At 35.5% G+C, this 17500-nt stretch overlaps 1 protein-coding gene across 5 annotated transcripts in view; it reads left to right on the forward strand.

Annotated features, from left to right (window-relative positions):
- The first annotated feature begins 685 nt into the window (after positions 1–685).
- Positions 686–17500, forward strand: part of st3gal3b (ST3 beta-galactoside alpha-2,3-sialyltransferase 3b) — a 61937-nt gene continuing 45122 nt past the window's right edge. For 2 of the 5 annotated variants that reach the window (XM_081374465.1, XM_081374466.1), the window contains exons 1-2: positions 704–905; positions 6334–6482. In XM_081374465.1, the coding sequence (XP_081230591.1) occupies positions 6374–6482 (109 nt within the window). In that variant the 5' untranslated portion in view covers positions 704–905; positions 6334–6373. Of the gene's footprint in view, positions 906–6333; positions 6483–13711; positions 13787–17500 lie in introns of all 5 variants that reach the window. The other 3 variants (XM_081374463.1, XM_081374464.1, XM_081374467.1) reach the window with 3 other exon arrangements.

Here is a 17500-nt window from a genome sequence, read left to right on the forward strand (position 1 = left end):
GCTATGTGACTGTCTATACATGACGTAGGCCTATACTCACATGCCGGTGTGACATAGGGCCTATTACATGCTCTATAGTCTAAAATGTTCCAACAAGTAGACACATTACAGCTTCTGATTTAGTTTTATTAATTCATGCGCTTACTGAATTTCATGTAAGGGCTAGCTATTGCAGATTGGGCTCATTTAAACAAATTCATTTGGAAACAAATTAGGCCTATGTTTTGCATTGATATTAAACCATGGACTTTTACATCTGAAAATATTTTTATTTGAAACATTATTGTTATATAGGCTATATGACGATAAATGTAAAAAGTAACTTGCCTACTTGCGCCCTTAGCCTTAAGGAAAATTGTCACTACAAAATCAGCTGCCCCAGCTATCGGCTCTCGGCATTCTGGAAAGAGTTGAGTCGGAAAGTTGGAATTTGATTTAAATCCAATTTAAAATTGAATCTGATAGTTTTTGTAAACTATATCAATTGATTTATTAATGAACTAGATTGCATTTTTGGGAACTGTAAGTAGTCGAACATTCGAATTTGAACACGTGGACGATATCGCAAAATGCACATATTTTGTAATGCGTAAATGGTCTTAAATGCAGTCTATGTAGTCGACTCACTAACATTTGAGACACGACCGTGCTAGGACCATGTCTGTAGACCTCCCACTTAAACGGTGCGGAGGAGAGAGAGAGAGAGAGAGAGAGAGAGAGAGAGAGGGGAGGGGAGGGTGATATCCAAATAAACCAACACGCAGCTTCACTTTGGTTGCTTTGAGGAGGTGATAAAGTATCCTCGCAATTTTTTACTGAAGAGAGATGGACAGTAACGGCGGAGGAAAAGGAAAATGTGGTCGATAACGTTTTAACCCGAGGGTTTTGACGACTGGTGGGGACAGGTAATGTGAAAGTATCCCGTGGAAGGGGTAATTTTCATGGACCTTAATATGCGTTAGACGAACGGTTGTTTTACCACAGAGCTACCGTTCAATATGCGCGACTTACTAACTTACCGGCAACTCGGCGCCGGTTTGCCAAACATCAAATGTATGATGCTTTTAAAAGAGTACCAAATGCTGTATGCTTGAGAATGAGTTTGAGCCCGTCTGGACTGTGTTTGTGTGTGGCTGGCTAGCTGAATGAGCGCAAATAGGCTGCTTTGCTTTAGGCCGCTGAGCACGTATAATCCATCGCGTTTCCTTCATATTTTTCACAATATGTAACGTATTCTAACCCTGTTCTCCTTCTAGACCCGCGTTAATGTTGTTTGACGTGTCGAAATGTATCGGTTATGCTGTGTTTACCTTGAGAGCTAACCATTGGTTTGTGTGTGAAGTAAAGGGGAGGGTAAACCGTTAGCCTGCCTGCGCTCTCAGTCTGAGAAATGCAAACATGCACTATCGGGACATAACAGTGCCATTATCACTCAGAAGTCTTCATACTTTAAGATAGCCTAACATTATCACGCTGTGCACTCGGGTGCTGTTGCTGCGAGTCAGTTGTGTTTTGACGAACTGAAAATAGCTAACAGATACAATCGAGGAGTGACTACCATAATATGGATCTTCACTTGTTTTAAATGCCACGTTACATTAGACTCGTAGGGTGAATTATTGATACAGTCACAGTGTGACAAACAAGTAACATTTCAACATGTTTAGTTGTAATTGTTAACAACACAAGTGGTATTTGTTTATTTAGAGCAGCAGTAAAATAGGTTTCTAAGTGATTAAACAATCTATTTACTCTTCTAAATGAAGATAACGTGTTGTGACACTTTCTGGTCATCAAATGTTAGTGAAACAGGTTAATGTGATGAACTTTCCCTGCAGTTACTGTGCTGGAACACCTGTAATTAACTATGATCTTCTTGATTATATTTTCTGTATTTGTATGTTTTTCTGTGCCATTGAGGTATCATACAGGGGAACATAATCTCTATAGCACTTAATTAAGTTTAAAATTATTGTTGTGCTGCTCATATGACAACAAATTTTAGTGGATTTTACCAATTATCATGACAGACTTTGATCCACCTTGAGCTTCTGTAATTTTTCCCACACACAAAATTGTTTTTATTTAATTCCCATAAACTGTTCCCTTGACATGCTATACCATGAGTGGTTAAGGGGATAGTCATCATGACAGTTGGCAGGATGTTCATGCTTCTCTTTTCCATATACAATCTAAGTGGATGGTGAACAGGCGCAGTCAAGCTCCAAAAATGAAGTCTTCTTAAGTCTTACGATATATTTGTGTGAAGAACATACAGAAATAAAAGTTATTTACTAAAAATATTCCTCCCATTTGGATGTGCACACATATGTAAATTATAATTTATAATAGCTGTTTCCATCGAGAAAACGTACAAGCTGAGCTCGCGAGGCAGCCATCGAAAGAGCTAACTGCAGCCACACAATAATAGCTGTTTCTCACACAAAGCTATCATTGAGATGTGTACAACAACTAATTTCATTAATGTTTAAACACAAATTTTGCAACTGACTGAGGGGAGTGTGGGGTAAGATGAGCCATTTTTTATTTTTTTTTACTTTAGGTAGAAGTACAATGAAAGTATCTTTAAGTAATTTCAGGATATTTCCTATCGTTTTAAATGATCAGAATATATATATATGACAAAGGGTTCTAAAAAAGATGTCTTTTTATAAAAGAAAGTGTTCTTGTGACTCAATTTACTCCAGGTTAGGGGTAAGTTGATCCGAGTCAGTGGGTAAGTTGCACCATCTGGGTGTAAACTGACCATCTAACTGAATCTGAATCAACCCCATGTGAAATTATAAAGGTAGCCTAATTTACACCTTTTTAAAAACTAATTTAATAATCAAATTTCCTTTTACAAAATATCATTTTACTTAAAGCTAACTTAAACCACCAACATAAAACCAACCAAATGAAGTTGAAATTTCAATATCTTTAATTGTTTGCATTTCTGAAACAATATTTTGAAAACCAAAGTTGTAACTTTCCCCAAAACAACAGACTAAACAGAGAGTTTGTTGAGTAAAATTTAATAAAAACTAAATTAGAATGAGTGAATAAATGTCACTGAAACTAATAAACATTTTAGTCAAAAGGTTCTTGGCATGGTAGTTTTTCTGCAATGTTGAACATGTTAGGCCATTAGGGAGGGACTGCAGGTGGAAAGATATATATGATTAAGCATCTTCTGGTTCGTATCAAATAATAATTTGGTGTACTTGTAGTCAAGCCAAGTCACCTTTATTTATATAGCCTAGTGCTTTTTACAATACAGATGGTTTCAAAGCAGCTTTACAGTGATAACAGGAAAATAATGCAACAGATCTAGAAGAAAATAGCGTCATATTCCAGCTTAAGTAAGTTCAGTGATGGTTAATATTTGTTGTAAAAATGTTATGTAAAAAAAAAATATATATATATATATACGCTCTGAAGAAAACAGTAATGTCATCGTCCACCTCAGTTTAGTTCTCATAAAATGGTGTCAATGCAGGCAGATCAATAATATTGTTGAATATTAAGTGTCCCCAACTAAGCAAGTTAAAGGCGACAGTGGCAAGGAACCAAAACTACATCAGGTGACAGAATGGAGGGGGGGGGGGGGGGGGAACCTTGGGAGAAACCAGGCTCAGTCGGGGGGCCAGTTCTCCTCTGGCCAACGAACGAACTGTGTATGATTATGATTCAGGCAGCATTACAGATCAGATGTCAGATTGGATCAGAACATTCAGAATATTTATCTAGTTCCATGATCTGGTTAAAGGGCAACCAACCAGTAGAGCATTACAGTAATTTAGCCTTGGGTCACAAACACATTATGTCGTAATTAGTAATTTTAGATATGTTTTTAAGATGATAGAATGCGGTTTTACAGATACTAGAAAAGTGGCTTTCCAATGAAAGATTGGTATCAAAGAGCACACCCAGGTTCCTAACTGATGACGAAGACTTGACAGAGTCAAGTGTTAGACAGTATTCTAGGTTTACTACTTGCAGAGGTTTTTTGTCTCTTTTTCTGTCTCGGTTTCTTCAGAATTAAGTGGTAGGAAATTACTATACACTGTTCCTATAAAATAAACTTGGAAAAATAAGAGAGAAACTAAACCAGCTGCATAATATTACATTGAAATTATACTTCAGAAATGTAACTTAACTTTAGTGCCTTATGGTGGGGTAAGTTAAAACGCTGGCTCAGTTTACCTCACACCATTTGGCTCACTTTGCCCCAAAGCTGCCATTTTGAGAAAAAAAAAAAAAAAAGGTAGCATACCAACTCAGGCTAATATTTAGCTAAATAATTTGCATTGTTGTATACATCGCTAAATCACCAATATACATCATAAATATTTTTAGACCTGGACAAATTTGCTTTGATGTAACAGCCATTACATTTTACATAGAATTTTACTTTGACAAGCCAAAAACAGTTTAAGTAAATGGGTGCCTTCCACTCCTCCCATGTGCTTCTCCTTTTCAGTCTGTCAGAAATTATGGTTGGTTCCAAAATATATCGGCACATGGCAACAAAAGTGTACACGGTTGCCAAGATAAATGGGTCGTTGGGTCAACTTACCCACTCTCTCATCTTACCCAGGGCTCTACAGAGCGACCATTTTAGTCGCATTTGTGACTGCATACGACTGTGAAATAGTGTTTAGGAGCAGCAGTGCGACTGACCCGATCAGGCCCGGTTCTATGGGGTGCTAGAGGGTGCACCCTCAGCTGAAACTAATAACAGCATATTGGCCAAACAAATTTTGAAAAGCGCAATTTGTGCATATTTGTGTTTCCACTCTGGAGAACGAGTGTGATGAGAGAACGTGTTTTTGCAGCGTTGAGCAATGTAGCCAATCACAGACATATCTGTTGATTTCTTGAGACACAGTGGCCAATCAGATGCGTTTAAGTTAAAATCCACTCACCGCTCAAAACCCTGGAGTTTGTTCAGTGCTGAGTTATGCAGGCTCGTGAATCCTCTCATTATAACAAAGTACAGACACAATGTAAATAAGAGATTCATTTTGCAGTGTAGACAACTTCATTGATTATAAGGGGAGTTTGAGAGATCGCGATGAACAGAAGAGTAACAGCTTTTTAATGATTATAAAGGGCTTTGGCAAATGTAATATTGATTTTATACAAAAATTCGATAAACTTGAAGTTAATATTAAGTGACTTGCATTTTAAGAACAGTATTGTCAGATTTTTATCTATTTCGTAAGCGAAAATAGTTCGAAACAAAATCACAGCTGACCCGCTTCGCATCTCAGAGCAAACACGGGTGTTTCGTTTATGAATGAATCTGCGTTTTCAAATGAATCTAGTGAGTCAATGATTCAGTGGCCCATTCATAAAGACAGTTGCTTTCTTTTTTCCTGAATGATTCATGCCGTGATTCATTCAATGATTCAGCCGTATGAACGAATTGATTGAATGAATGATTCAGTGACAAAGACAGTCCCTGCGTCTCAATTCGCCTACTTATTCTACGCCCTAAAAGTATGTAGGCTACTCTTTTCCACACTTTGAAAATCCCCCGGAAATAGTAGACCATCTGGGGACTTCTGACATATTCTTTTCAACATACTATGCTTTGGGACACACTTATTTTAATCTCACATACCATTTAGGATGGATAGTATGGACACTGAGACACAGGGAGTGTTATTTAAATCATTTAAATTTCTATATCCAAAACCTTTTATTTAAAACCTTAATCGCATAACATTTTTATCATTAATTTAAATGCATTCATGCCACTTCTGAGCCTCATTAAACAGTCTGTACATATACCTAATACACCTTTTTGTTCTTCTATGCCACCTCTGTAGTGCGAAGATGAATTTTGTTAATACTGATTTAATTTGATTGGTAACTTATTCTTCCTCATTACGCTTATTATTCTAACTCAATTTATAAATATAAATTTATAAACTTGACATAAAAGATGACACATTTAATAAGTTGTATTAAAGTCAAATATCGCCTCTTAATTTTTTTTTTTGAATAGCACAAGTGAAAAATTGTGAAATATTACTAATTTTAAAATTCTTTTTATTTTATTTTACTACTGTATGTAAGTTTAAAAAAGATTGATTTGGAACAATGTAAATATCTTTACTGTCACCTTTAATCAATTTAATGCATAATTGTTGAACATAAGTATTAATTTCTTGAGGAAAAAAACGTGTATGCGTGTGTGTACATTTTTTTTGTTCCTCAGCTGACAAACTGACTTGTGTACTTTTAATAATGAGAGTCTGTTTGCTTGACTGCATGCTGTGAACATGTGATTCAGCTTTCCTGACTTTTCTATCCTGTTTCTAGGTGATGTAAAAACACGGTACCATGTGAATGGTTGAGGAACATGAAGCCTGCACACAAACTACTGTTCGTCCTGTGTCCCATGCTGGTCTTGGGGTTTATCTACTACTCTTCTGGGAAGCTTCATTTGTACGTGTGGGGCCAGAAGCCACGTGAGTAGTTCTCAGGCCTCGTATTGCCATCTATCTGTTAATGTGAGTCAGGTTTGTGACCTCTCTGTACGTGGGCGCCTTTTGCTCAGTCAATATGTATGTTTGCCACAGTTTGTTTGTTAGACCCTCTGGCAGTTGAATTATTAAGCTTAACAGTCCGCTTGCGTGCTTGCCACACAACTGGTTGTTTAGGTCAGATCACGTCTCAAAGTGATTATACTTGTGTCGGTTCACAGAGTTTGCAGTACTGTTTTTAAAGAGCTCAGGTTTTGTAATAGTTTGCGCAAAGCAGTGTTTATTTATTTATTTATTTATTTATATTTTAATTTGGCTTTCATTTTTAGTAATTTCATTATGTACTTTTGTCATTTTATGTTTTTAAAAATATATTCTTTAATTTATTTTAAGTTTATATTTATTTTCAGTTAATAATTTTAGTGCTTCAACTTCAAGGCAATATTTCTAACTTTTTAGTTGTTGTATTTTTTCCGTATGATTTATATTTTATTTTATTTCAGCATTATTTTTAGTTAACACAAAGATGTTTTAATATTTGTAGTATTAGTCAGTGATAACCCGGGCTTCATTTGACCGTAGGGCTAGCATTTGTTAAATTGCAAGATTCTCAAATATCCTCCTTTTCAGTTATATGGTTAACAGGTGTGGTATGGATTTGCTTGGCTAAATATTTGAGTCCTCCCTTTATAATCACTACAGCTGTCAATCTCTAAACCGCAAGCTCACTGAATTCTGCGCTGTCATGAGATAAATTCTTGCTGCACCATTTTGGATAAATTGAGAAATTTAAAATAGAGATCCCGATTCTCCCACAATTTTGAACAGACAACCAAACAAAATAAAATTAAATTTAGTGGTTCTGACAAAATGTTAATTGCTGCAGTCTATTTAAAAGTGTTTAATTAGTTTGATTATTTTGGTTACACTTTATTTTAAGGTGTCATTGTTACAGTGTAATTATATATGTAAGTACTGAGTAATAATAATTTATAGCATGTAGTTACTAAAGGGTTATGGTAGAATTAGGTTTTGGTTGAGGGTTAATTGCATGTAATTATGCATAATTTACTGTTATTACTATTAGGGGTGTGACGAGACGCTTATCTCACGAGAATGAGACGAGACAAGATTTTTGCACAATATTTTATGGAAATCCTCAATGACAAAATTCATGACTGGAAAAATAGTCTGCAGGTGCATTTTGAACTGTTTTGACTAATAATCTTTATGAGTATGAATTATCTAATGCATTGAAAGACAGCAATTTACAAGCACTGTGTGGTTTTGCCACAAACTCAGCTGACTGGCTGAGTTTCTTAAGACTTTACTATACATGAATTATGAGCTTCCAGAACTTCTGATTGAGGCTGTGTGACCACCTAATTGAACCCCTTTCCACAAATTGAACATAGAAATAAAAACAAATAAATATCAGTTTTTTCTTAGTCTTAGGGACTGTTCGGTTTTTTTTAAGGGGCTACCGGAGGACATTTGAGATCTATAGTCAAAATAGACTTGACCCTCCCTTCGCCAGCAATACATTTTTCTATGACCCTCCAAAATGATTATGAAAAAAGGCATGACCCTCCCCGATAATTTATTGATTACTTCTGTACTGGTTTGCGCTTGGAAAAGATGTTCAGATAGCCATTGTTTTTTTTTTTTACAACCATGACAAATGACTTACGCCCGTTTCACATACTCCGTTTGCAGTGTAGGCCTACTCCGTATTTTTAGTCCATACCCATGTTAACAGGTTAACGTCGCCTTCACACTGGCAGTTGAAATCAGCTCCGATACGGCTTCGAAACGACCGGAAGTCATTCATTTCAACGGGCGTAACGTTAACAGACAGTGTTGACCATTTCACACATACTCCGTTTGCAGTGCGTATGCGGTGCGTATTTTTTTGCGTACCCATGTTAACAGGTTAGAGCTTTCACACTGCACGTAGTTACGGTCCGGCGATCCGTTCCAGGAGCGGTGCGTATACAGCAGTGCTGCGATCGTTTCCGCACCGAGTCTATTTTTGCTGTGCTGCAAACGCTGAATTAAAGTGACAGCGCATGTTTCGTGGTCAAAATTAACACAGATTGACCTGAAAATGTCGTAATTTCACCATAAATGTGTTAAATTAAATAAAATGTAGTAATCTCACCATAAATGTATTTAATTAAAAACTTTTTTTTTTCACAGTCATCTTTTTTACTTTAAGACCAGGGTAAAGAAAGGAAAACTACAATTTACCTCAACAATGAACAACACTTGTCTCATTCGTGGAGGTGGAAAAACAAGTTCTTTGTGACATGCAAGATTTATTGTATTCATTTAAATGCAAAAGAAAAGGGAGAGTCGGCTGTTTTTGTAAATTTCAAGTTTTAATTTAAAATGTTTGCGATTTTAATATAAGTACATGGTTATATATTTGACCACTTGCTTGATCTACTTAATATATAATTATATAGAAGTGCCCTTTTTTCTGGGGTGCTTTTTTTTTTTTTTTTTTTTTGAAAAATAATATATATTTCTGTTTGCGCACAGCTTCCCTGTCAAACAAATATATTTTTTGAAGAATAGTATCTAAATATCAGGTCAAGAGTTCTGAAGCGCTCCCTCTCCCCCAATTGTTAAACCCGATTAGCTTCTGCTAAAGAAAATAGTAGCCTAAGCCTACGCTCCGTCTCTACGGTTAGAATCCTGTGAGTCCATAGCAACGCTGTGTTTTTATTGGCAATGGTCTGTTATACTCCGCACAGCGGTCTGTTATCAAGAAATAACACACCGCATTCTGCATTAGAATTCAACCAAGCCATGTATTAAAATAAGTTAATAAAATAAGCATATATCAACACCAGGTGATATGCTTTAGTTATTTTGTTTATCCTATTTACCTGCATTGCCCTGTCAATTAGATGCAAATGTGCGCATTTTAACTAGTTGACGCCTAATTTGCATACAGAACGTCCCCAGTTAATGACTTACATCAAGAGTCTTTCCCCCTGAAATTTAGAAATCTAAATGGGTGAATTTAGAAGAAATCTACAGATGCAAACAGATGGAGGATACACTCTAAAAAATGTAGTAAATCTGAGTAACTGCATCTGGTACATTAATAAATAAAACTGAGTAGAAATAAGTTAACATTAAACTTTAAAAATAACAATATTTATAAATTAACTTTTTATTTATGAGAAATTAAACTTTTTTTATTTCCTCTAAACCTTTATAAAATAGTATTCCATACAACCACAAATACATACATGACATTGGCTTTTATTGAATTTTTACTCAATTATTTTGGTAAGTTTAATTTTAAAGTGTTATGTATTCTGATAACACCAAAATAATTAAAACTATGTAGTGCCTTGTGCAAAAATAAACAAATTATTAGTAAAACACGCCCCTCTGCTTGATGCAGTTATTTAGGTTATTCTAAATATGAAGAGTTCAGATGAAAAAGCCTCTAAGTGCCATCTGAAATTTCCTTCAAATTATCCTTTTTATCAAGCTTGTATGTTTATGTTCACTTATTTCATATTACTGGCAATGAAAATTACCTATTAATTGTCATTTAAGTTAAATGACTGAACTTAAATATACGAGTTTGAAAAAAATGCTCATTTTAGAAGGAAATTTCAGATGGCACTTAGAGGCTTTTGCATCTGAACTCTTCATATATACTTGAAAGTAGTAGCATAGAAAATGTTTTCAAAACATGCACATTGTGGAATGGTTTCCTTTGCTGCTCTATAAACCTAGTGAATACTAAGGAGACCATGGTTTCTGTGTGAACTGATGATTTTGTAGACATCTTTTGAAAATGAAACAATTGCGTGAGTTTGAGGAAGATACAATTAATTAACTAATTATTTTTTTTTAAAGGAAGTCAGAGTTGCGTAAAAAAATAAAAAAATACGTAATTATGAGAAGTGCCCTTTATTTCACTTGAGCCCCTGCCCCTAAAAATGTCTGTGCACGTCCCTGTGTTTGTGGTACAGCTGCGGATCAGTTGCACACTGCAAACGCAGCATATGTGAAAGCACTACAGCGCGTGCTGCTCCTGTGTATGTATGTCTAAACGATGGAAAGGCAAAAAAAGAAAAGGGAAAGGTGGCGCTGAGAAGGTCACACTCTCGCTATTTTTTTTTTCTCTTTTTGAAAGTTGTGAAAAGACTATAGAGGAGTTTTTCTTTTGCTATTTGAGCAAATGGGAACACAAAAAATATATTTAATATATGATTTTAAATATAATCATATATTATGATTATATTTAAAATCATTTATATAATAATCATATTATGATTTGCTCTATTTTGATCGCTACCATAGACTATCAACTTTTATCCCAGTACTTCTGTGATAACTGAATATTTGTAGCTCAGAAATAATGGTACTGTGTGGTTGAAAAGACTGTGTGAAGTAGTGTGACTTTGGGATCAACGCTTCACAAACATGTTGTTGTCTTCACCTAGCGCTTACACAGATGTATACGGGAGTGTTTGAAAGCAGGTGTCTTATCAGCGAGTCCCTTATATATCTGCTGATAGACTGATCTGCTTTCAAGATTTGAATGTTCCGGTGTGATTTTGGCAAAGGTTTAATCAGCGTTGCCAAGTCCGTGGTTTTCCTGCTTTCTTTTACTTTTTATGTTGCCTTGGGTTTTTTTTTTTTTTTAGTCTGCAGGTTGTGTATATATTATGTTATTAGGGATTATCTTCTTTTTATTTTAGATTGGGCAGGGCCGGCCAACAAAATGCTAGGTCCTAGGGCAACACTCATCCATTGGGGTGCCAAAATTATTTATTTTATTTCCCCTAATACTATTACGTGAAGAGGAAAAAAGGGGATAAAGACTGAGGTAAAGTGATGTGAGTCATAGTGCATAGTAGTAAGATACTAGTAATGTTCGCTAATTAATTGCAGTTATTTTTAGCCTAAACTTTATGTAAACAGCTCTGGGTTCTCCAGAGGCCCCAGGCAGTGTGAAAACAGTTTATTCATGGTAAAAAAAATTAAACGTGCCATAGTTAAGTGAAAGATTTCTGCCATCTAATGGAAAACAAACACTTTCTAGTGCTCAATGGATAGTTTGTGCATTAATGCTAGATGTAATTACTCTTGCTATTTGTGTTTAGGCTATAATGTAGCTTAGGTGCTATTTTTCTATAGTTTAACTATCATAAGCCTTTAAAAAAATATCATGAACACAATGATGGGATGGATTGGGCTGTTACCCAAGAGCCACCAGGTTAAATCTAGGGCAGCAAATTGGTCAGGGCCGGCCGTGATTGATTCGGTGGGAGTTATTATAATGGATGACTTATTTGTTGGCTGTAGAAAAGGTCTATATCTGCATTATAAAACACAGTGTGTACCAAAGTGCTGTACAAATTTCAACATTTTAAGGGTAACACCTTGACATTGTTGCTAATCACAATCAATTTAATTTCATAAATTAAACAAAGATGCATTTTGTCAAGCATCTCAAAACACACACCATTGATTTGTAGTGATGGAACAATAGATCCAATTTAGATCGCTAACAAGAAAAAAAAAAATCTGCCATACTGTCATTTTAAATGTTATATCAAAATCAAGATTTTATCGAAACTGTGAATCTCATATTGTCTGTGGAACCAAATCATGGGAGACCCATATTACCGCACCTCTAGTGATTTGACTAGCTTGGCTAGCTGAAACATTTTAAGACTGAACTCAACACACTTAAATACGTGAGCAGCGGCATACTGTTAGCGAGCTCTGCTGAGAGCGGCGTTTAGATGAATATGTAAATATAGCCTAGTGTTTCATCAGAAGTACAACTTTTTTCTACTATAAAGCAGCTCTCCAGTGTGTTCATGTTTTCACCCGCGGACGTCTGACCTTGACGGACTGAAATGAACCGAAAAAGATTTCCCCACACTATCACTTTGAAGGCCAAAACGCAGAAATGAGTTAGCATTTTAGCACTTCCGGTTCCATCGTCCCAAAGTCAGTGGGCTTTTTGAATGGGTTTTTGGTTAAATGGCTGAAATAAGGTCTGTGGTGAACACTTTCACGTTTTATTCTATGACAAAAATTCCATCAGTATTACCCCACTCATGATTTTTTTAAGCTGTTATGTGTCTCGAAAAAGGCGAAAGAGTTGTCGGAAGCTTAGTGCATTTCTTTGAATTTAGTTTCGTGACCGAACAGTCAAATTTTTGTCACCATACTTTAAGAATGACCCAGATGCATTGTGATTCTATCTAAAAAGACATTAAATATTATTGTAATTATATTTTTTAAATGTGTATATATTTATATTTTAATCATTCAAAAGGTTGATCAGCCATATGAAGAACAAGTCATGAGCAGTTTTCTAGAAGGGTTTTTAAATTAGATCCATAGTGTCAGCAAAGAGATTTAGGTTACGTTTACACAACGATTTAGGCTACTAAAAATGAAAAAGTTTTTCCTTCGCGTTTTCCGCGTTAAGACGACAATGTTTTCAGAAGTAGTTGTAAAGAAACACTATGCGCTTATAGACGGAAAACATAATACGTGTATGCATGACATCACCGTTTTCACAAATTCACGCTTTGTAGTTTACACGGAGACGATAACATTATCATCATTATCGACCCCCAAAACACTGTTGTTGTGTAAATGAATGGCCAAAACACATAAAAAAAAAGTTTCTGTTTTTTCCTGAAAAGGGCGTCGTTTAAACGGCCCTGATTGGAAAAGATGAAATTTTGCATGAAACCAATATTCCTTATGAAATGAGTGAATTCAGTTCTGTTATCTAGAGGCTCCTTGTTTGTTTAGGCTTATCAGATCCGCAGAAGAGGACGTGCTGTGTGTCAGAAAAAAATAATGGAATGTTATAAAGTTTGTAGTGCAAACTGTTATTGATTTGAAGTTATGAAATTGTAATCCCCAATTACCTCTGTACCTTTATACTTTTTGTAGGCACATTTTTCACAAAACCTGTGCAAACATATGTTTAAAAATGTTTGTATTATTTTGGAAATAACACTGAGTGTTGATCAGTTCCATTTACTTTTTATACATCGAGAGAGTACATACTGTAAATGTACAGTAGATATTTCCTTAAATCCAGGACTGTTAATACAATATTAAAGAGCCCACCAAGCAAATGTTTCAGAAGTGTTTATTTATTTATTTGTACATTTTTTTAATGGAATTATTTCAACCTTTATTTATAGGTCCAGAATCAGGAAAGTTGAGAGACAGTAAGGTGAATGAGATCTGGGACCAGTTGCATAAACATAGTCATTATGGTAAGACTGTCTTAAGTACTAGTATGACCAACTACCGGTTAGTCAAGGGTGAATCAGGCCTAATTTTTTAAATTAGACCAATAAAAGTTTTTTTTTTTTTTTTTTTTTATGTAACTGACTTAAAACAGTTCTGAACCATCTTAAAGGAAGAAATGTGATGATGAACTTATAAGTCTATCTTAGCAGTTTATACAACCAGCCCCAGGTCAGGACATGTAGGACTTGAAACTGGGTCCCGAGCCAACAGCTCTTGTCATAGGCGCTTTACAATATCTAGTCAACTAGTTGGTTGCAACATTTCCGTTTAAACATTAATGAAATTATTCGTTGTGCACATCCCTAATGCAAGCACTTACTCTTATGTTTACTGGCAACATTCAAATAACCTTGATATTGTGACATGGTTGACATGGAATTAAGATACAGACTTTGTGCTTGCCCAATGAAAGGTTACAGAGATATTAATGTTATAAGGCAGGTTCTTGATGGTCTTCCATTGGAATACTCTATTTTTCATCGGATGAATCCCAAAATAAGGTACTTCTATTTGCAATCTTTCCTTGGCCACTAGAGGGAGGGAGAGCACCACAGTTCGTGTCAGATTCACCGAGGCCGCTGCTGGGTGATGATGGTTTATTATACCAACCGTACGTGTATTTGCTACTAGAACGCATGCAACCACCAGACTGCATGTTAAAATAATAACCCCTGGTTTCACAGACGAGGCTTAAGCCTAGTCCCAGGCTAAAAAGAATGTTTGGGTTGTTTTAACTGAAAACAACTTACGTCTATGCCATTGTTTTGTCTCAATATGTTTTTTTCTTTTCTTCTAAAGAACATTTATAGACTGATAACTGCGTTTCAGCAGCAGCAGTGATAGGAGATCAACAATATGGCATTTGAATTCCAGACCAAGGCTTTGTCTTCACAGCTGAGTCTTGAACATTACTCCTGGTTTTGGAAAATATTGAGAAGGGTCAAGAACTTTTTAATTGCCTCTGACTCAAGGTCTTGTCACCCCATAATTGTCTAAATTTCCATAACTTTAAATCAAGTGCTGACTGGGTCACTCAAGACTCACACATGGGTTTCAATTGATAGGCAGAGTTTTTGTCCTCCTTTATGTCTCTCGTTCCTTTGACTATTGAACATATTCTGTTGAACTGTAATTTTTATGATACTACTAGAAAGCGCTTTTTATTCAGAAACATGTTTACATGGAATATTTCTGAATGTAGCCCCCGAGTGTATTTTAGATTTTCTATCTTATGTCAAGTTGAAATGTTTTATATAATAATTAAAATTCTATGGATTGTGATATTGGCCTTGTGTTTGCCATGTAGCCTATTATGCTAACATGGCATTAAAAATTTAATAAACAAACAAACAAAGAACATTTATAAAAGCTACTCAAATGTACTAATTGAACTAAGGACTAATCCTGGCTTAATCTAAGCCCTTTGTGTGGGCATTATTTACATTATATAGCTCTAGAAAACCTTTTTTTTTTTTTTTTTTTTTTTTTGGTCATTTGTTTTGTGTGGATATATTAATATATTTATTATTCATTCATTTTGAATAAGCGGAGGGTAACGGCTGGTTCACAAATGATTTGTAAGTTCTGCTACTGCCACTAGGGGGAGAAATGCGACAATCAAATGTTGAATTTTGGAGATGGTGGAAAGGCGGCTTCAGTCCACACACACACACACACACACTCACCACAGGAGCATGATGTTTATCATGTGCAGCACTAACACTGAAGTACTTTAGCATGCCGTTGGAATACGGCTCGGTCCTGGTGCAGACAAGTCAGAACGGTCCCCGTGTTCCTGATCTACAAAACGGCCTGAAATGTGTAAATAGTGTGTAAATATGATTGATGTTCTACTTGATAAGGCAGAATAAAGTGTTTTCATTTCATATGGAAAAGAGCTGTGCTATAGACCGATGATGAGGCAAATAACTATTTGGTTGCTGCAGTTATTTTGAAAAGTTGTATTGATTAATGGTTTCGTATTGGCTCTCAGAAACGCAGCTGAGGAAATGGATTTGGCAGGTTTCTTCATTTATTCCTCTCCTCATGTACAGTCTCCGAGATTATTTAGTGTTCAGCAAGCAAGTTGTTCTCAGTTTGTTCAATTCATGTTTGCCTTCTCTGACTTTGGTATCTTGAACCTCTGTGGAAAAAGTTAGACTAATTATAAACGGCACATTTCGACAGCTGCGCCCAGTTTATTTTGGAAAATTTTGTGAACCTGGGATGTTTTTTTTTTTTAACCTCACCCCTGTTATGAAAGGCACTTCAGGACACATTGTAAAGACAAATCACAATAAATGGCTCTGAAAATGGTACAAGGGAAGGAAACGCAACCCTATTTTGATGATAAATGACAAAGAGAGGGCAAAAACATTTCTTTTTTTTCCTTTTTTTTTTTTACAAATGCTCCTTATAAATCGAATGTTATTAGAGAGTTTTAGAGAGTCTGAACTCATCCAGATCCAGGTCATAGCAGAGCTAGTACACTGTCTCTACTCTACACCGGACACAAGCCTCATGATGCATCCAAACTAAAAAGATCCCATAATAATCAATGGAGCTGTCTGCATTGAAAGTTCAGTTGGTTAAAGGAAGCTAAAGTGACGAGCTGTAGAGCTTCACTTTATATTTCTTGTTCGTCTGAAATAAAATTGTTTTAATGACAACTATTAATATTTGCTATGACGTTTATCCTTAAATAAAATAAAAGCTATTAAATATCTTCTTAGCATTATGTCAAACTTAGCGTGTGATTTCTGGCCTCCTAATTTAAATCAGCTTTGTTTTGAGCTAATTATGCAGTAGTAGCAATGGTGTAATATTTACTATTCTAAAATAGAATCTAGAATAGCCTTTATAGGCTCACAAAAACGTAAAATTGTAGGATTGTTTTAATTTAAATGTTGCTAAAGTCTAGCATCAAACTTACAGCTGATTGGCCCATGTTAGTGAATATTGTTAGTTGGGGAGGACGATTAACCGGTAGAAATTTGTCAACCGGGAGAGATTTTGGACTATTGTCTCCATTGCGGTTATGCACTCACGTGACATTGATATGCTGCGCTGCCACAAAAGCTTGCATGCAATTTTAAACATTGCAATTTAAAAACAAATGATTTTAAATAATTTAAGTGCAAAAAGCAGTGAAAGAGATGTAAGAACTCATCTGAGAGAAGGTTTCTGAGCTCTTTCTGAGAGACGCGCACATGAAGCCATTGCTTATAGAGTGCATGAGTACTGAACTGAGGTCTTTTTGCCACCTTATTGGGTTTGAACGTGTCAAAATGTCAGTTTTTGCGAGTATCCTCGTAAACACAGTCATTTATTTCTTAAGTGAGCGTAAACAGTTGAGAAAGCGTATGTGTCACAGTATATTGGATCTGTGCATTTGGTCTTAAAGTGGCAGCAGCCTAATATTCCTGTTGCTGTCTGTGCCATTAATCTTAAACAACAAAAGACAAAGAAATAATCCCTCACTGCTCCTGGCTAAATCACTTTTCTAACTTTAAAAAGAATACATTTAAATTTAATTTGCACAGTGAAGACTATGCAGTGTTTTTTGTACATTTAATTACTTTTTATTATTTTATTACAATTTATGTAGTATTTCTTATTTAGTGTTGTAATTTTTTCAGGTCTATTTCATTTGTGTCTTTGTTCTATTGTATTTTTTT

Source organism: Scardinius erythrophthalmus (assembly GCF_964197995.2).
Source record: "Scardinius erythrophthalmus genome assembly, chromosome: 9".
Classification (NCBI taxonomy): domain Eukaryota; kingdom Metazoa; phylum Chordata; class Actinopteri; order Cypriniformes; family Leuciscidae; genus Scardinius; species Scardinius erythrophthalmus.